Source organism: Passer domesticus, chromosome 3, assembly GCF_036417665.1.
Source record: "Passer domesticus isolate bPasDom1 chromosome 3, bPasDom1.hap1, whole genome shotgun sequence".
Taxonomy (NCBI): Eukaryota; Metazoa; Chordata; class Aves; order Passeriformes; family Passeridae; genus Passer; species Passer domesticus.
The window spans coordinates 384867-403774 of NC_087476.1; the positions used below are offsets into that span (position 1 = coordinate 384867).

Below are 18908 nucleotides of genomic sequence, written 5' to 3' on the forward strand. Positions count from 1 at the left end.
CCCGGGCAGAGGTCAAACCCGACCCCTCCCCACTCCACAGGAACCCCCCACCCGGGGCCCACCCGTGGGTGGCACCAGCAGCTCCCTGGGCTCCTTCCAGCCACCCCAGCCCGGGCAGGGGGGTCCAGCGAGGCGCTGCCCCCCCGGGGTGGGGGGGATTGGGGTGGGATTGGTGGGAATGGGGGTGCAGGGGGGTCTGCACAGCCCCTGCCCCCCCCACGCACGGCCATCTCCATTTAGGAAGAAACGCAAAGCCCAGGGAGCGATTGTAAGGAAAAAATAATAAAATAAATCCGTTTGTTGACCGGTGGGGCGGGGTGGGGAGGCGGGGGGCTCCAGGCGCCCAGCCCCGCTCCTGTGAGCAGGTGAGGCACACGGGCAGGGCGTCACCCACCCGGGGACAGCGGCACAGGGAAAGCCAAAGGGGTCACAGCGGGTGGAAAACCTGGACGTGTGTGTCTCCCCGAAAACAAACCTCCCCAAAAGCCCCGACGTGCCCCGAAGTTCCTGCGGGCACTGCCCCCCGGGCAGCCGGAGCACGGGGTGCCCTCCGGAGAGCAGCTCAGTGCCCGGAGATGACGGCCAGGGCCCAGTCGCGCAGGGCCAGCGCGGCGGCCTGCAGGTACAGCCAGGAGCGGCGCGTGAAGCCCACCAGGTGGTCCCGCACGCACGCCCACGTCACCGCCCCGCTGGAAAGCAAGGACACGGCGTGGGGCTCAGCGCCACCAGGGACGGGGGACACGGGGGACACGGGCCGGGCGGGGCTGGGGACACTGGGCTGGCACAGGGACACCCCGGGCTGGGGACACCCCGGGCTGGCACAGGGACACAGGCAGGGCAGGGCTGGGGACACCCAGGCTGGCACAGGGACATCCGGGCTGGCACAGGGACACCCCGGGCTGGGGACACCCAGGCTGGCACAGGGACACAGGCAGGGCAGGGCTGGGGACACCCGGGCTGGCACAGGGACACACAGCAGAGGGCAGAGGAGACCCTGCACTGGCACAGGGACACCCCAGGCTGGCACAGGGACACCCGGGCTGGCACAGGGACACAGGCAGGGCAGGGCTGGGGACACCCAGGCTGGCACAGGGACATCCGGGCTGGCACAGGGACACCCTGGGCTGGGGACACCCCGGGCTGGCACAGGGACACCCGGGCTGGCACAGGGACACCCTGGGCTGGCACAGGACACACAGCAGAGGGCAGGGGACACCCCAGGCTGGCACAGGGACACACGCAGGGCAGGGCTGGGGACACCCTGCACTGGCACAGGGACACCCAGGCTGGCACAGGGACACCCTGGGCTGGCACAGGGACACAGGCAGAGCAGGGCTGGGGACACTCTGGGGTGGCACAGGGACACAGGCAGGGTGGCATAGGGACACCCCGGGCTGGCACAGGGACACAGGCAGAGCAGGGCTGGGGACATCCTGGGCTGGCGCAGGGACACACAGCAGAGGGCAGGGGACACCCGGGCTGGCACAGGGACACACGCAGGACAGGGCAGGGGACGCCCAGGCTGGCACAGGGACACCCTGGGCTGGCACAGGGACACCCGGGCTGGCACAGGGACACCCGGGCTGGCACAGGACACACAGCAGCAGCCGGGCAGCCCGGGGGCAGTGTGGCAGGGCACGCTCACCTGCAGGAGTCGAGGCAGCTCTGCCAGCCCCGCTGCAGCGCCGCAGCCAGGCCCTGCAGCAGCGGCAGCAGGCAGCTGTGCAGCAGGAACAGCAGCAGCTCCCGCGCACACTCGGCCAGGTGCAGCAGCGCCTCGGGGAGCCGGCTCTGCAGCTGGGGCAGCACAGAGGGCGTGGGTGAGCAGCAGCCCCCCTGGCTGCCCCTGGGGCCCAGCTCACCCCTCCCTGCTCTGTGAGACGCTGATGCCACCCCAGTGCCACCCCACGCTGGCCTCTGCAGCACCAGGGAGTGCCCTGAGCCCCCTGCCTTCCACAGCCACTGCCAACAGCTGGAGGGGGCTGCTGCCACGTCTGGGAGGACAAGGTGGCATCAGAGACCTGCCGTGGGGCTGTCCCCTTCCCAGAACAGCAGCAGCAGTGGCAAACCACCCCAGCTCAGGGCTCCCCAGTACAGCCTTCCCAGGGCTACGAGCCCCCCATGGCACTCCTTGTGCCCCAGCCCTCACTCACCCAGTCGCCGAGCCAGGGCAGGCTGCCATGGAGCCAGGAGAGCAGGGAGCAGCCCTGCTGGGACACAGCCCAGGCCACCTCTGCGCTCGTCTTCCAGAGCAGCTCCAGCTGTGGCCACAGGACAGACAGGGCCACGGAACCGTGCTGGGCCAGGCCGTGCTCCAGCCACCTGCAAGGAGTCCCAGGTGAGGCCAGGGAGGCACCACGGCACCCGCGGCACCCGCACGGAGCTGCCAGCACGGGGCACAGCTGAGTGCTTCCAGGCAGGGCTGGGAACAGCTCCCAGCCCCCTGCCAGGCCCCTGCAGCCACCAGGGCGCTGGCACAGACCTGTAGCCCTGCAGGCAGGCATGGGACACCTTCTGCCAGGCCAGCTGGGAGGCGGGCAGCACGCCGGAGGAGCGCAGCAGCCGGGCACAAGACGAGGCTGCAAGAGACAAGTGAGCTCCTTGAGCTGTGGGGACACGTGTCCATCTGTCCCCAAGGGCTCTGGGGGACACACGGCTCGGGCTGTGCTGTGGAACCCCTCAGGAGATGCTCCAGGAGGGGACAGAGCCCCCTGAGCAGACCCTGCCAAAGGGGAACAGGCAGTGTGCCTGCAGTGCTGCACCCCCAGGGGGACAGAGCCCCCTGAGCAGACCCTCCCAAAGGGGAACAGGCAGTGTGCCTGCAGTGCTGCACCCCAGATGGACAGAGCCCCTGAGCAGACCCTGCCAAAGGGGAGCAGGCAGTGTGCCTGCAGTGCTGCACCCCAGATGGACAGAGCCCCTGAGCAGACCCTGCCAAGGGGGAACAGGCAGTGTGCCTGCAGTGCTGCACCCCAGGGGGACAGAGCCCCCTGAGCAGACCCTCCCAAAGGGGAACAGGCAGTCTGTGTGCAGTGCTGCACCCCCAGGGGGACAGAGCCCCTGAGCAGACCCTCCCAAAGGGGAACAGGCAGTCTGCCTGCAGTGCTGCACCCCCAGATGGACAGAGCCCCCTGAGCAGACCTTCCCAAAGGGGAACAGGCAGTGTGCCTGCAGTGCTGCACCCCCAGGGGGACAGAGCCCCTGAGCAGACCCTGCCAAAGGGGAGCAGGCAGTGTGCCTGCAGTGCTGCACCCCCAGGGGGACAGAGCCCCTGAGCAGACCCTCCCAAAGGGGAACAGGCAGTGTGCCTGCAGTGCTGCACCCCCAGATGGACAGAGCCCCCTGAGCAGACCCTCCCAAAGGGGAACAGGCAGTGTGCCTGCAGTGCTGCACCCCCAGGGGGACAGAGCCCCTGAGCAGACCCTGCCAAAGGGGAGCAGGCAGTGTGCCTGCAGTGCTGCACCCCAGATGGACAGAGCCCCCTGAGCAGACCCTCCCAAAGGGGAACAGGCAGTGTGCCTGCAGTGCTGCACCCCAGATGGACAGAGCCCCCTGAGCAGACCCTCCCAAAGGGGAACAGGCAGTGTGCCTGCAGTGCTGCACCCCAGGGGGACAGAGCCCCCTGAGCAGACCCTGCCAAGGGGGAACAGGCAGTGTGCCTGCAGTGCTGCACCCCAGATGGACAGAGCCCCTGAGCAGACCCTGCCAAAGGGGAACAGGCAGTGTGCCTGCAGTGCTGCACCCCCAGTACCCCCAGATGGACAGATGGACAGGCCCCAGTGCTCACAGCAGCCACAGGGACACGGAGGGGAACAGCCACAGGAGTGACCCCAGGCAGGAGGATCACTCCTGAGCAAGGGGAAAAGCCTCAAGCTTGTGACAGGACAGGCTTAGGTTGTAAACAAAAACCAGTTTCTCCATGGAAAGGGCTGTGCAGCTGCCCAGGGCAATGGTGGCGTTCCCCTCCCTTGGGGGGAGTTTAAAACCCTGTGGATGTGGCACTTGTGGGGACGTGGGGGATGCCTGGAGCTCCCAGAGCAGCTGTGCTCCTGGACTGTTCCCCAGCATACCCTGGAAGGAGCCGTGCGTGTGCGCGTCGTGCAGGACGAAGGCAGCAGCACAGAGCAGCAGGACGAGCAGCAGCCGTGGCCAGGGCAGCCCCCGGCCCCTCATCTTGCACAGCAGCTCCTGCGTGGGGGACAAGGCCCTGTCACTGTCACCGCAGGCTGCTGGCACCAGGAGGCCCCAGCACAGCAGCCCCACCCACCCCTGGCTCCCCAGCCTGTGGCAGTCACGTTCTCTGGAAAACCCCTTCACCAGGATTTCCCTCCTGGGAAGATGAGAAGCCCCAGAGAAAAAGGAAAATAGTTTTTATCTCATTTGCTTCTCCTGTGTTTTGCTTTGTTCCAACTCATGTGGAACGTTTGGAGATTGTTTCATTGGATTCTGCTTGAGCTGTTTTGACTCTTTGGCCTTTCAGTGCCCAGCTGTGCTGGGACTCTGGAGAGTCAGTTTTCATTATTATGTTTTTAGCATTCTCTAAGTATCCTTTCTGTATTCTTTAGTAAAGTATAGTGTAGTATTCTTGAATACAATACAGTATTATAAAGTAATAAATTAGCCTTCAGAGAGCATGGAGTCAGAACATTCCTCCCTGCCACGAGGGCCCCTGCAAATACAACACCAGCCAGGACAGAGACATCTGCTGAGCAGCTGGGGGCTGGACAGGGACCAGCACATCTGTCCCCAGCGCGTCCTGTGTGCGTGCCACCACCACGGGCCCCAGCAGGGAGCTGAGATCTGGCCATGGCTGCTGCTGGGCAGCGCCAGCCCGTCCCCTCCTGTCCCTCACCTTGCAGGCAGTGTCACAGGCGGCCACGTCCGTGTCCCCTGCGGCCCCCCTGGCTGCCAGCTCCTCATTTGTCACCGTGAAGGAGCGAACCGTTTCCTGCAGTGACTGCTGCACCTTGGGGACACAGGAGCAGTGTCAGCACCCCCCGGCCCCCAGAGAGCCCCTGGGCTGCCACGGCACCAGGAGGGGACACTGCCAGCCCAGGGGGCTCCCCCAGCAGCACGGGGAGCTCAAACAGCCCACGGCTGCCCCTGCCCCTGCTCAGCCCTACCTGCTTGCTGCTGCTCTCCCAGGACTCCAGGAGGTGGTTCAGCAGCAAACTGGGGGGAAGGAGAACAGGGGCTTGGTCAGGAGGCATGGAGGTGTCCCGAAGCCCTGCTGGTGAGTGCTGGCCCCCCTGCAGGCACAGCTGGACTGACCTGGACTGAGCGAGGTGCTTGGTGTAGAGCTGCCTCCAGACGCTGAAGCTCAGAGGGTCCAGGCTCAGGCACTGGCTCAAGGAGCTCAGGAGCTGGGCAGGGGGCACAGCAGGGTGTGACCCCCTGCCCAGCACAGCAGACACCCCACACGTGCCACAGCCAGCCAGCCCCTGAGGCACCAAACAGAGCTGCAGCACCCCTGCCCACAGAGGGGGGAACTGGATGGTCCTCAAGGGCCCTCCCACCCAAACCAGTCTAGGATTTGCTGACTGCTATCCTGGGATAAGACTCTTATCCCTTATCCCTGGGAGCAGGCAGCATGGCCCCTGCCTATAGCAATGTGCCCCCTGTTGACAGAGTGACAAAACTATCCTTTGTCTCCTTAAAAAGCAAAAAAGCCCAGAAGTTTCTTTCCTCAGTTAGATATAAAAACACCTCATAGGACCTGAGGGACTTCACCTCAAACTTAAAAGGAGCCAATTAGCAAAGAGCCAAAAAGTCCCACTTAAGCAATTTACTAGAAAAATAAGAGAACAAAGAAACTAATTGCCTTTGTGAGGTGTTTTACCAAGAGCAAAAACCTCTTACACCTAGCTCAGATTTTCTCTGTAAAGCGTTTTGTTATTTTGCCTTTTATTAAAACTTTTTTGTTCCCAACACTACCACAGCAGCCATCCTGCTGATTTTATGCCTTCTAAGGCAGCTGAGCTGTCTCGGGTGTGAAATACATCTCCAAAAGCTTAAGAGCCCTGACTCAGAGACCCCTACTCCACCCGCCCTGCCATCAGAATCCTGCTGACAGCAGTGCCCCCTCTCCCCCCCGAGGCCGTGCCAGGCTCACCTCCTCCTTCATGGCGGGCGGGCAGGCTGGCGTGGCTCGGGACAGGAAGGAGGGGAAGTAGGTGTGCAGGGCTGCCTCGGGCCGGGCGCCCAGGGCCAGCACCTTCAGCCGCGGGTACAGGCGCCGCAGCTGCTCCTGCAGGCTGGGGAGAGCGCCAGGCTGCTGAGGGCCAGGGGGCACCAGGGACACCCAGGGCCCCCCTGTGGCACGGCCGTGCCCGGGTGGGGCAGCGTACCTGGGGGACAGCGAGTTGTTGGGCATGAAGGCGAAGTCCAGGAGGGGGAAGAAGTCCTTGGGGCCGATCATGCCGAAGCCTTTGGTGAGGTTGGGGTGCATCCTGCAGGACAGAGCCCTGAGCTGCGGGGGCCTGGCAAGGGCAGTGCTGGCTGCAGAGCAGCCCCAGGACGGGGGTCACTCACATCAGCAGCCGGTCCAGGTAGGAAACGGCGTAGGGCGACAGGGACTTGATGCCCAGCACCGGGAGCATGACGCCGAGCCACACTGCAGGGACAGGGCCAGGGTCTGCCTGGGCCCCCCTGCTCCAGGACAGCCCAACCAGCCAGGCACAGGCAGGCAGGTCCCTGGGAAGGGCTCCGGGGCGGCTGTGCTCAGAGCAGAGGGCAGCACGCGGCCTGGCCTCCAGGCAGGATGGCTCCCCAGGATCCACCCACCTCCCCGTCCTGGCTGGGGGAAGCTGCACTGCAGACCTTGAGGGTCCTTCCCAGCCCTTCCCACCCCGCTGCTCCTTGGGGATCCTTCCCAACCCTTCCCACCCCACTGCCCCTTGAGGGTCCTTCCCAACCCTTCCCACCCCACTGCCCCTTGAGGATCCTTCCCAACCCTTCCCACCCCTCAGCAGTGCCACCAGCAGGAGTGGAGGTGTGCTGGCACTCCCTGCAGGGAATCCCACACTGCTGCTCCTCGGGGATGCTTCCCAGCCTTTCCCATCCCTCAGCAGCACCACAGCAGGAGTGCAGGCAGTCCCGGGAGGGGATCCCACACTGCAGACCCTGAGGGTCCTTCCCAATCCTTCCCACCCCTCAGCAATGCCACCAGCAGGAGTGCAGGGGTGCAGGCAGTCCTGGCAGGGGATCGCACCCTGCTGCTCCTTGGGGATCCTTCCCAGCTTTTCCCACCCCACTGCTCCTTGAGGGTCCTTCCCAACCCTTCCCACCCCTCGGCAGCACCACAGCAGGAGTGCAGGGGTGCTGGCAGTCCCATGAGGGGATCTTTCACAACCTTTACCACCCCTCAGCAATGCCACCAGCAAGAGTGGACGTGTGCTGGCAGTCCCTGCAGGGAATCCCACACTGCAGACCTTGAGGATCCTTCCCAACCTTTCCCACCCCTCAGCAGCACCACCAGCAGGAATGCAGGTGTGCTGGCAATCCTGGCAGGGGATCCCACCCCACTGCTCCTTGGGGACCCTTCCCAGCCTTTCCCACCCCCCAGCAGCACCACAGCAGCAGTGCAGGCAGTCCCTGCAGGGGCTCCCACCCCTGCTCTGGCTCTCACCCCTCAGGCCCTCGTGCAGGTCCGTGAAGCCAGCCTGCCCCAGTGCCCACAGCACGGTCAGACACTTGGCGGGGCGGCTCTGCTGGGAGCGCAGCACCTCCAGGTACTGCGGGGAGAGCACAGCTCAGCTGGGCCAGCGCCCCAAACAGCCCTGCAGCAGCAGCCCCCAGCCCCGGCAGGGACCCACAGCCCCAGGGGAGGCCAGGAGCCCTTCTGGGGCCAGAGAGGGAACCCCAAACCCAGCCCTGGGGGACAGGGAAACCCCAAACCCAGCCCGGGGCATGTAGGAGAATCCCCAAACCCAGCCCTGGGGGACAGGGAAACCCCAAACCCAGCCCGGGGCATGTAGGGGAATCCCCAAACCCAGCCCTGGGGGTGCAGGGAAACCCCAAACCCAGCCCTGGGGGTGCAGGGGGAACCCCAAACCCAGCTCTGGGGGTGCAGGGGGAACCCCAAACCCAGCCCTGGGGGACAGGGAAACCCCAAACCCAGCCCTGGGGGTGCAGGGGGAACCCCAAACCCAGCCCTGGGGGTGCAGGGAAACCCCAAACCCAGCTCTGGGGGTGCATGGGGACAGGGGAAACCCCAAACCCAGCCCTGGGGGACAGGGAAACCCCAAACCCAGCCCTGGGGGTGCAGGGAAACCCCAAACCCAGCCCTGGGGGTGCAGGGGGAACCCCAAACCCAGCCCTGGGGGTGCAGAGAAACCCCAAACCCAGCCCTGGGGATGCAGGAGGACAGGGGGAACCCCAAACCCAGCCCTGGGGGACAGGGAAACCCCAAACCCAGCCCTGGGGGTTCAGGGGAACCCCAAACCCAGCCCTGGGGGTGCAGGGGGAACCCCAAACCCAGCCCTGGGGGTGCAGGGGGACAGGGCAAACCCCAAACCCAGCCCTGGGGGTGCAGAGGGACAAGGGAAACCCCAAACCCAGCCCTGGGGGTGCAGGAGGAACCCCAAACCCAGCCCTGGGGGTGCAGGGGGAAGCCCAAACCCAGCCCTGGGGGTGCAGGGGGAGCCCCAAACCCAGCCCTGGGGGTGCAGGGGGACAGGGCAAACCCCAAACCCAGCCCTGGGGGTGCAGAGGGACAAGGGAAACCCCAAACCCAGCCCTGGGGGTGCAGGAGGAACCCCAAACCCAGCCCTGGGGGTGCAGGGGGAAGCCCAAACCCAGCCCTGGGGGTGCAGGGGGAAGCCCAAACCCAGCCCTGGGGGTGCAGGGGGAGCCCCAAACCCAGCCCTGGGGGTGCAGGGGGACAGGGCAAACCCCAAACCCAGCCCTGGGGGTGCAGAGGGACAAGGGAAACCCCAAACCCAGCCCTGGGGGTGCAGGAGGAACCCCAAACCCAGATCTGGGGGTGCAGGGGGAACCCTAAACCCAGCCCTGGGGGTGCAGGGGGACAGGGGAAACCCCAAACCCAGCTCTGGGGGTGCAGGAGGAACCCCAAACCCAGCCCTGGGGGTACAGAGGAACAAGGGGAAGCCCAAACCCAGCTCTGGGGTACAGGGAAACCCCAAACCCAGCCCTGGGGGTGCAGGGGGACAAGGGAAATCCCAAACCCAGCCCTGGGGCTGCAGGGGGACAGGGCAAACCCCAAACCCAGCCCTGGGGGTGCAGGGGGAGCCCCAAACCCAGCCCTGGGGGTGCAGGCTGCTGGTAGGGCAGGCAGAGCCCACTGGGGACGCCAGTGCCTGGGCAGGGGAGGGCAGGGAGGTGCCAGGGCTCTGTGCAGCGGGATGCAGGAGCAGCCCCAGGTTCACAGCACGCTCAGAGCTGAGCCCAGCTCACCTTGCCCAGGTTGGTGGTGGCAATGCGGGGCCTGTAGAGCAGCAGGGCCTGGATGCAGATCCTGTAGCCGTGCAGGGACTCCCCTGGGACGGAGACGGGGGAGGCCCTGCTCAGCCACGGCCTCCAGGGGGGAGCCCCAAAGGGGCCAGGAGCAGCAGAGCCCGGGGGAGCGCAGGGGCTGACCTTGGGCCTTGTCCAGCTCCTGCAGCATGGTGTAGATGCAGTGGTCAAAGAAGAGCTCCAGGACGTCCGAGGCCTTTGCCAGCAGGGAGCGGATGATGCTCCTCAGCTCCTTGCCCACCAGGCAGTACGGGTAGTCTGGGGGGGGACAGGGGACAGCTCAGCGACAGCCTGCTCTGGGGAGCTCCAGCAGAGCTGGGGGAACCAGCCCAGGGGGAGCTGGGAGTGCCCCATCCTCATCCTCATGCCAGCCGGGCAGCCCTGCCTCCTCCCCAGGGACCCCGTGCCACATCCTCTGCAAAATCCCTCCACCAGGATTTTCCTCCTGGGAAGCTGAGAAGCCTCAGAGAAAAGGAAAACAATTCTTATCCCATTTGCCTCTGCTGTGTGGAATGTGTTTGCAGATTGTTCACCCACAGGTGATTGTTTCATTGCATTCTGCTGTGAGCTGTTTTGACTCCTTGGTCTTTCAGTGCCCAGCTGGGTCAGGACTCTGGAGAGGTCACGAGTTTTCATTATTATTTCATTATTATCATCTTTTTAGCATTTAGTAAGTATCCTTTTTGTATTCTTTAGTATAATATAGTATTCTTCAATAGAATATAGTACTCTTTAATATAATATAGTATCATAAACTAATAAACTAGCCCTCTGAGGACACAGAGTCAGATTCATCACTCCTGCCTTTGTCAGGACATTCCCAGCAAATACAGCAAGAGGCAGCTAGCTAACCCAGCCCTAAGGGATGGCCTGCCATGGAACGCTGATCTGTGCCATGGACAGGGCTCTGGAGAGCACACTGCTCCCCTGCCACCTGAAATGGCATTCTCAGTGTGATGGGGCCCAGCTGATCAGCAGGACGGGGATGCCCCAGCCTCACTGGGGGCACACAGCACAGTGAGCTCCCAAAGCCCCCAGCAGCAGCAGCAGAGCTCAGGGACAGGGAAACCCTGATCAGCAGGACAGGGAAACCCTGCCCCAGCCTCACTGGGGGCACACAGCTGAGTGAGCTCCCAAAGCCCCCAGCAGCAGCAGGAGCAGGCAGAGCTCAGGGACAGGGAAACCCTGCCCCAGCCTCCCTCCAGCACTGGGGCACACAGCAGAGTGAGCTCCCAAAGCCCCCAGCAGCAGCAGCAGAGCTCAGGGAGCCCCTGCAGCAGGGGTGACTGCAGGAACCCCCCGTTCACCAGCAGCACGGGCAGTGTCCCTGTGCCTGCAGCCAGGAAAGGCTGTGCCTGGTGGGGACAGCCCAACGCTCCCTGCCCTGCTCCCCCAGCCCCGGGCAGGGCACACGGACCGTGGGGGTGCTGGCTCAGCACGGGGTCGCTGCGGGGTGCCTGCAGCTTGTAGTTGAGGTAGCCAGCCAGGTCCTTCACCCACACCGAGGGGTTCTCGGGGAACACGCTGCGGCTCTTCTGCAGCTCCTTCTGCAGGTCCGCCAGGTCCAGCTGCGACAGACAGACACACAGACAGGCTCAACCAGACCAGCACAACCGGGCTGAAGCACAGGGAGGGGACAGCTAACTCTGGCTCCTCAGGGGCCACGGAGGGCAGTGCTTCCAGCTCCTCCCCAGGCCACACAGAAAACCCTGCCAGAGATCCAGAGCTGCCCGGGCAGCTGCTCCTGGCCAGGGAGCCCCTCAGCCCAAAGCAGGATGTGCTCCTGGCCAGGGAGCCCCAAAGCAGGACGTGCTCCTGGCCAGGGAGCCCTCAGCCCAAAGCAGGACGTGCTCCTGGCCAGGGAGCCCAAAGCAGGACGTGCTCCTGGCCAGGGAGCCCCAAAGCAGGACGTGCTCCTGGCCAGGGAGCCCCAAAGCAGCACATGCTCCTGGCCAGGGAGCCCCAAAGCAGGACGTGCTCCTGGCCAGGGAGCCCCAAAGCAGCACATGCTCCTGGCCAGGGAGCCCCAAAGCAGGACGTGCTCCTGGCCAGGGAGCCCCAAAGCAGCACATGCTCCTGGCCAGGGAGCCCCAAAGCAGGACGTGCTCCTGGCCAGGGAGCCCCAAAGCAGGACGTGCTCCTGGCCAGGGAGCCCCAAAGCAGGACGTGCTCCTGGCCAGGGAGCCCCAAAGCAGCACATGCTCCTGGCCAGGGAGCCCCAAAGCAGGACGTGCTCCTGGCCAGGGAGCCCCAAAGCAGGACGTGCTCCTGGCCAGGGAGCCCCAAAGCAGGACGTGCTCCTGGCCAGGGAGCCCCAAAGCCCAAAGCAGGACGTGCTCATGCAAGCAGAAACCCAGCCACAGCCGACCCACACTGCACACCCAGAGTGTCCCAGGGAGGAAACAGCCATGAGCAACCCAACCCACCTGCTGAGCAACCCTCAGCACCAACCCAGGCAGCAGCAGCAGCAGCTCCCTGCCCTCCTGCACACGCCCAGTCCCTGTTTCACACCTGGATGCTCCGAGGGGCTGCTCCACCAGGGCCTGCTGCCAGGCTCAGGCTCTGGGAGCTCCCTGAGCGGGGATTCCCTCAGGGAGCAAGGTGTGCAGCACCCCGGGCACCCCGCCTCAGCCCCACACAGGGAATGAAACCTGTCCCCAGCCCCAGCAGTGACCTGACTGAGGCCGTCCCTGCCGAGCACAGGCACAGCCCTGGCTGCCCTGCCTCCCCTGGGGACACGGGAATGCCACACGGTGCTGTCACCGTGGGCACAGCTGGAGGTGCAGAGCAGCCCCAGCAGTGCGGGGGGATGCAGAGGGAAGCCCCTTGTCTGGGGGGAGCGGAGCAGGAGGGGAGCAGAGCCAGCGGCACCGCCCGGGCTCACTCACGGCTTTCACGGCCTCCTCCAGCGAGCGGCAGCGGCCGGGCCGGGCTCCAGCGTCGCCGCCCGGTGCCTTCCTGCCGCCCTTGCCGGTGTGCTGCTTCCGCGGCGGCGGCTCGGGGGCCGCGGCCGGCGGCACCTGCTCCTTGTTCTGCCGGCGCAGCGCCCGCTCGAAGCCCCTCTGGAAGATGGTGCTGGAGGTGGCGATGGGCGCTGCGGACGGGAAGCGAACGGTGACCGGGGGCGGCACGGGGCGCGGCACGGGGCACCGGAGCAGCCCGCCCGTGCGGGGCCCGCGATGGGCACGGCCAACCGCGGCCCCGCCGCGCCGCCGGGGCTCCGCCGCCAGGCCCGGGGAGCCGCCCGGCCTCGGCGGCCGCTCCCGTACCGGCGGGACCCCCGGTAACCGAACGAGACCCCCGGGACCCCCCCGGTAACCGAACGGGGACCGAACGGGACTCCCGGGGACCCCACGGGACCCGCGGCTGCACCCCGGAACACCCCGGGCCCCCGCGCCACGCGAGGCCCCCGGTCCCCCTCAGACCCACGGGCCCCCCGCCCGCCACACCGCGGGCCCCGCTCACCGGGCACGGGCAGAGCGCGCCCGGCGTTGGCCTCTCCCAGGGCACGGCGGCTGGCGGCGCCGCCCGCGGGGCCCCGGCGGCCCTTGCGCACCACCTCCCAGCGGCCGGGCGCGGCGGGCGCCGGGGCCGGGCCCGGGGCCGCTCTCGCCGCCGCCATCGGGAGCCGGAGCGCCACGGGCGGCGCCGCGCCGGGGCCAGGGCGCGTGCGCGCGCCGCCGCCGCCCATTGGCCGCGGCCGGGGACACGCGCCGCTCGTGCCGGCTGCCACGTCCCCGCCCCGCCTCGCCGGGAAACGGGAGGGGGCGGGAGCGGCCACGCCCCCCAGAGGGGGCGGGATCAGCGCGCGCCGCCTCAGGCGGGGATTGAGGGCGGGTTACGCCTGTGACGCATGAAGTGGGCGGTGTCAGAACAGGGGGCGTGTCCACGCGGCTCGCACTGCGGAACGGCCCAGGCATGAGGGGCGGGGCCCTGCGGGCGAGATGGGCGTGTCTATGCAAATCAAGTCCCGCCGCGCGGCATGCCGGGCCTGTCCCGCGCCTGTCCCGCGCCCGGCCCGCGCTGGCCTGGCTTGTCCGCGGGCTTGGCGCGGGCCGGGCCGTGCGGGCCGGGCCTGAGGCGCGGGGCCGGGCGGGAGCGGGGCCGGGGCGGCGCTGGCCGTGTGGTGGCGAGGCGTGCGGCGGGCGGGGCCCGGGGGCGGCGCGGCGGGGCAGGCATACTTACCTGGCAGGGGAGACACCATGATCAGGCAGGTGGTTTTCCCAGGGCGAGGCTCATCCCTTGCACTCCGGGTGTGCTGACCCCTGCGATTTCCCCAAATGCGGGAAACTCGACTGCATAATTTGTGGTAGTGGGGGACTGCGTTCGCGCTCTCCCCTGGTCTTGCGGTTAATAACAGATTTAAGATAAATTATAAATTACTTATGTTTGTGCCCCTTTTGGAAGCGTTCATGGGTTATCCCTGGCCCTATTCTCGTTTTGTTTGTCTCTAGACTCGTCCCTGCACCGGCCCAGCCCTGCCGGAGGTTGGAGCGCCTGGCACCGAATCGGGACGGGGCACGCGACTTGGCTGCAATGCCGTGTTGAATCATCATTTAAAAAAATTAATATTTTAGCTGAGGGTTAGAACCAATCCATATTGAAGTGAGATACACCAATGATAGTTAATGATTATTAGACACTTAAGCGAAAGCTAATTGTTATATTATGAGCGCACTTGTAGGAGGAAGTGGAGCAAATGAAGCATTATAGGCTCACACTGGAAGCAATGTTTCAGTATGTTTTCCAGCCCCTGGACTCTGTGTCAGTCCATCCCGAAGTGGGGCCTTGGATCGTGCCAGGGGGTCACAGAGACCTGACGATGTTCCTGACTCCATCCCTGGGACCACCGACCCAATTCAAGAGAACAACTGCGCACGTGTAAAAGACTAAAAACCTCATTTTAATACGGAGCGGAGATGGGCGGTGCTGGGGTTGTGCATATGTGTTATTTTGGGAAATAAATAGAAGGCGAAAATCCTTGTGGGATGCAGACACGCGTTTTGGGGATGACACCCCGTGCGTGGTAAACACGCCACCTTTGAACTTGGACTAGTCAGAGACTCTTTGTGATTTTCCTTTTAGCGATTCCCCGTGGGGCCGTGGTGCAGCCCTTGAGCGGCCCGGGACCCAGCAGGGCTCGGGGACAGCGGGGAGCCCGGGGACACATTCCCTGCGGGAATGGACCGCACGTCCCCGAAGGGAGCCCGGGGCTGAGCCCGGCCGTGCCCGCCGTGCCCGCGGGGAAACGGGAATTCGTAATGAATTAACGCTGTATTACTCCTGAGCTTTGTTAATTCTGTCATTGACCACGAGCCCAGGGGAGAGCGCGAACGCAGTCCCCCACTACCACAAATTATGCAGTCGAGTTTCCCGCATTTGGGGAAATCGCAGGGGTCAGCACACCCGGAGTGCAAGGGATGAGCCTCGCCCTGGGAAAACCACCTGCCTGATCATGGTGTCTCCCCTGCCAGGTAAGTATGCCTGCCCCGCCGCGCCGCCCCCGGGCCCCGCCCGCCGCACGCCTCGCCACCACACGGCCAGCGCCGCCCCGGCCCCGCTCCCGCCCGGCCCCGCGCCTCAGGCCCGGCCCGCACGGCCCGGCCCGCGCCAAGCCCGCGGACAAGCCAGGCCAGCGCGGGCCGGGCGCGGGACAGGCGCGGGACAGGCCCCGGCATGCCGCGCGGCGGGACGTGATTTGCATGGACACGCCCACTGATCGGTACCGCACCGCGAGCGCCGCCTCTGCCGCGCGCTCCCACTGCCCCGCCCCTCAGCCGGACACTGCAGGCCCCGCCCCCTCGCTGACCGGAGCCGGCTGCCGGTCCTGGTCCTGGTCCGGGTCCTGGTTCTGGTCCTGGTCCTGGTCCGGGTCCTGGTCCGGGTCTGGGTCCTGGTCCTGGTCCGGGTCCTGGTCCTGGTCCTGGTCCTGGTCCTGGTCCCGGTCCTGGTCGGGTCCGGGTCCGGGTCCTGGTCCTGGTCCGGTCCGGGTCCGGGTCCTGGTCACGGTCCCGGTCCCGGTCCGGGTCCGGGTCCGGGTCCTGGTCCGGTCCGGGTCCGGGTCCGGGTCCTGGTCCGGTCCGGGTCCGGGTCCTGGTCCTGGTCCTGGTCCGGTCCTGGTCCGGGTCTCGGTCCCGGTCCTGGTCCGGGTCCGGGTCCGGGTCCTGGTCCGGGTCGGTGTCCGGGTCCGGGTCCGGTCCGGGTCCGTGTCCGGGTCCTGGTCCTGGTCCTGGTCCGGGTCCGGGTCCGGGTCCGGTCCGGGTCCGTGTCCGGGTCCTGGTCCTGGTCCTGGTCCTGGTCCTGGTCCTGGTCCGGGTCCGGGTCCGGGTCCGGGTCGGTGTCCGGGTCTCGGTCCCGGTCCCGGTCCCGGTCCCGGTGCCTGGCGCTGCCCGGTGCCGCAGCACAGCGGGGCCGGGCTGCAGCCGCAGCAGCGGCAGAGCGCGGCCAGCACGGGACAGGCGCCGCGGGGCAGCGCGGGGCCGGCGGTGCCCGGTGTGGGTCAGGGACAGCGACAGCCCCGCTGGTGGCTGCCCTGCCAAGGGACGGGGACACGGGGCTGCGGGAGAGCGGCGGGGCTGCGGGGCTGCGCGGGACCTCGGGGGTGAGAGCGGCTCGTACCGGGATCCAGCTCGGTCCGGGACGGGATCACAGCGCGGGACGGGATCACAGCGCGGGACGGGATCACAGTGCGGGACGGGATCACAGTGAGGGACGGGGCTCAGCACAGTGCAGGACCGGGATCCAGCTCGGTCCAGGACAGGATCACAGTGCAGGACTGGGATCCAGCTCGGTCCAGGACAGGATCACAGTGCAGGACTGAGATCCAGCTCGGTCCAGGACAGGATCCCAGTGCAGGACCGGGATCCAGCTCGGTCCAGGACGGGATCACAGTGCAGGACTGGGATCCAGCTCGGTCCAGGACAGGATCACAGTGCAGGACTGGGATCCAGCTCGGTCCAGGACAGGATCACAGTGCAGGACTGGGATCCAGCTCGGCCCAGGACAGCACATACACAGGGTGGCACTGACACAATCCATACACACAGCCCATCAGGGCCCAGCCCCCCCAGCCCGAGGGGCTCTGGGCACGGGCAGCAGCCCAGGAGAGCCCGTGGAGGGCGTGCCCACGAGCACACAGCGCCCTGGAAATGCCCAGTCACGCTCCAGGGGGAGCACGGGGCCGTCAAACACCAGTATTCATTTCACCCCAGAGCCACCATGGCCCCACAGGGCCTTGCACACCCAAACCAACACTGTGCCCCGTGGAAACCCAGGGCATTGGGAATATTTCTCTGTCTGCTCCGGGGTGCCCTGACCCCCAGGGGAGCACTGACTCTGACCCTCATTCATGGAGAAAGTTTCCTAGAGTTCAAGATAGACTGGAATCCACAAAAAAGTGAAATGGATTGTAGAGAGTGGCATAGGTGTATCACTGGGTGAGAAATTTAGGGTTTGGGATTTTTAGTGTTGTGGATGGCAGCAAGATGGAGAGCACAGGGTGTCGTCCTGGGTTTCTTCTTCATGCTGCTTCTTCCTTCTTCTTCTTCATGGGTTTGGGTGGCATTTTGTAATTGGGCAGAAAAGTCCACATTGCAGCTCTTTGGGATCAGGTATTGGGTTAAAAGGGAAAATAATCTAGGTGTCAGTTCTTAATTGGATAGTTTAGTCTTAAAAGACCTTGTAGCGAGAGACTTGTAACAAGTAGTTCCTGCTCGGACTCAGGTGTTTATTATTCCTTATCAGTAAAACGGTCTCACAACCCTGAGATTGGCAGCTTTTCATTAGCAGGCACAAAATGGCCAACAACCTCTTGTTACAAGGTCTCAGCCAGTGACACACCTCCACCTCTCTCGATAATCTGTTTCACACTTCTGTGGATTCCAGTCTGTCTTGAACTCTAGGAAACTTTCTCCATGAATGATGGTCAGAGTCAGTGCTCCCCTGGGGGTCAGGGCACCCCGGAGCAGACAGAGAAATATTCCCGGTGCCCTGGGTTTCCACAATCCCCAGGGAGACAAGGAGGGGCAATGGGAGACCCGGGCTGCAGTGATGGGGGGCCCTGAGCCCCCGGGCACCAGGGACCCCTGAGCCCCCAGGGACCCCTGAGCTCCTGGGCACCAGGGACCCCTGAGCCCCCAGGGACCCCTGAGCTGCAGCCCCCGGGCACCAGGGACCCCTGAGCTCCTGGGCACCAGGGACCCCTGAGCTGCAGCCCCCGGGGAATCAGGGTGCTCGGGGTCGCCCTGCCCCAGCAGCTGAGCACAGCACCGGCCCCGCCAAGGAGAGCGTGGAAATGGTTTTGTGATTCGTGTCAGCTGGCGATGGAATCAGCAAACGCTCCTGCCTGCTGTGTTGAAAGCCGACGTGTTCCCTGGGATCACTACAAAGAACGGGTTTGGAACTTTGTGACCGAACAGCCAAATAAAGCACTGAACAAAAAACCAGAAGTATGGGAGAGTAAAGAGATGAGGCAGCAAAACGATTGATGCTTAGAATAAAATAGAGGAATCTGTGGTTAAGCTAAGGGATATTGCAACAAAGCAATTAAATGCTTATGTATAATGAAAAGCTTGATGCACTGGAACCAGAGGACAATTCTGTAGCAGACACGGGTGAAATGCCTCTCTCCAGACGAGCACAAGGAGGAGAGGAAGCCAAGGACCACCTGGAGAGATTATGAAATTGCTGATCCCGGTTTATTGATCCTTGCTGATTGGGACTAACCAAGCACACTGGAAATGCTTTGTAGGCTTAAAACCAGGATATGCACTGTGGTGAGCGTGTGAGTGGTGTGCACCGTGAGCGGAGCGGTGACTCCCCGGCCGCCCTGCGCTGCTTGCTTTACAGTAAAGGAAATAAAAACAGCATTCGGTTTGATATCGAAGTGTCACATCGAGAGGCAGCGCCGGCGCCGTCCCGGTGACCGTCCCGCGGGCCCGGCGGGCACGGGGACCGGCAGTCCCGGCCGGGCGGGGCAGCCCGGGCCCGGTAACGGCACCGCCCCGGCGGGGGCGTGTCCATGCAAATCAAGTCCCGCCGCGCGGCATGCCGGGGCCTGTCCCGCGCCTGTCCCGCGCCCGGCCCGCGCTGGCCTGGCTTGTCCGCGGGCTTGGCGCGGGCCGGGCCGTGCGGGCCGGGCCTGAGGCGCGGGGCCGGGCGGGAGCGGGGCCGGGGCGGCGCTGGCCGTGTGGTGGCGAGGCGTGCGGCGGGCGGGGCCCGGGGGCGGCGCGGCGGGGCAGGCATACTTACCTGGCAGGGGAGACACCATGATCAGGCAGGTGGTTTTCCCAGGGCGAGGCTCATCCCTTGCACTCCGGGTGTGCTGACCCCTGCGATTTCCCCAAATGCGGGAAACTCGACTGCATAATTTGTGGTAGTGGGGGACTGCGTTCGCGCTCTCCCCTGGTCTATGGGTGCCAAAAACAGACTAAATT

The 18908-nt window shown here is 65.2% G+C and overlaps 1 protein-coding gene and 3 non-coding genes across 4 annotated transcripts; 2 read left to right on the top strand and 2 right to left on the bottom strand.

Annotated features, from left to right (window-relative positions):
* Nucleotides 1–262: 262 nt before the first annotated feature.
* Nucleotides 263–13135, bottom strand: TMEM214 (transmembrane protein 214). The gene is made up of 17 exons (XM_064411412.1): nucleotides 12940–13135; nucleotides 12363–12568; nucleotides 10892–11042; nucleotides 9598–9732; nucleotides 9415–9497; nucleotides 7628–7733; nucleotides 6532–6613; nucleotides 6348–6449; nucleotides 6113–6254; nucleotides 5272–5363; nucleotides 5124–5172; nucleotides 4853–4966; nucleotides 4071–4188; nucleotides 2483–2579; nucleotides 2154–2322; nucleotides 1646–1797; nucleotides 263–689 (listed from the first exon to the last, which is right to left on the bottom strand). The coding sequence occupies exons 1-17, from the start codon at nucleotides 13094–13096 to the stop codon at nucleotides 563–565; spliced, it is 2082 nt and encodes a 693-aa protein (XP_064267482.1). The 5' UTR covers nucleotides 13097–13135; the 3' UTR covers nucleotides 263–562.
* Nucleotides 13136–13651: 516 nt separating this feature from the next.
* LOC135298281 (U1 spliceosomal RNA) lies at nucleotides 13652–13815 on the top strand. Its single transcript, XR_010360280.1, has one exon. It is a non-coding gene; the product is annotated as a U1 spliceosomal RNA (small nuclear RNA).
* A 977-nt stretch (nucleotides 13816–14792) lies between these two features.
* LOC135298282 (U1 spliceosomal RNA) lies at nucleotides 14793–14956 on the bottom strand. Its single transcript, XR_010360281.1, has one exon. It is a non-coding gene; the product is annotated as a U1 spliceosomal RNA (small nuclear RNA).
* Nucleotides 14957–18715: 3759 nt separating this feature from the next.
* Nucleotides 18716–18879, top strand: LOC135298284 (U1 spliceosomal RNA). Its single transcript, XR_010360282.1, has one exon. It is a non-coding gene; the product is annotated as a U1 spliceosomal RNA (small nuclear RNA).
* The last annotated feature ends 29 nt before the right edge of the window (nucleotides 18880–18908 follow it).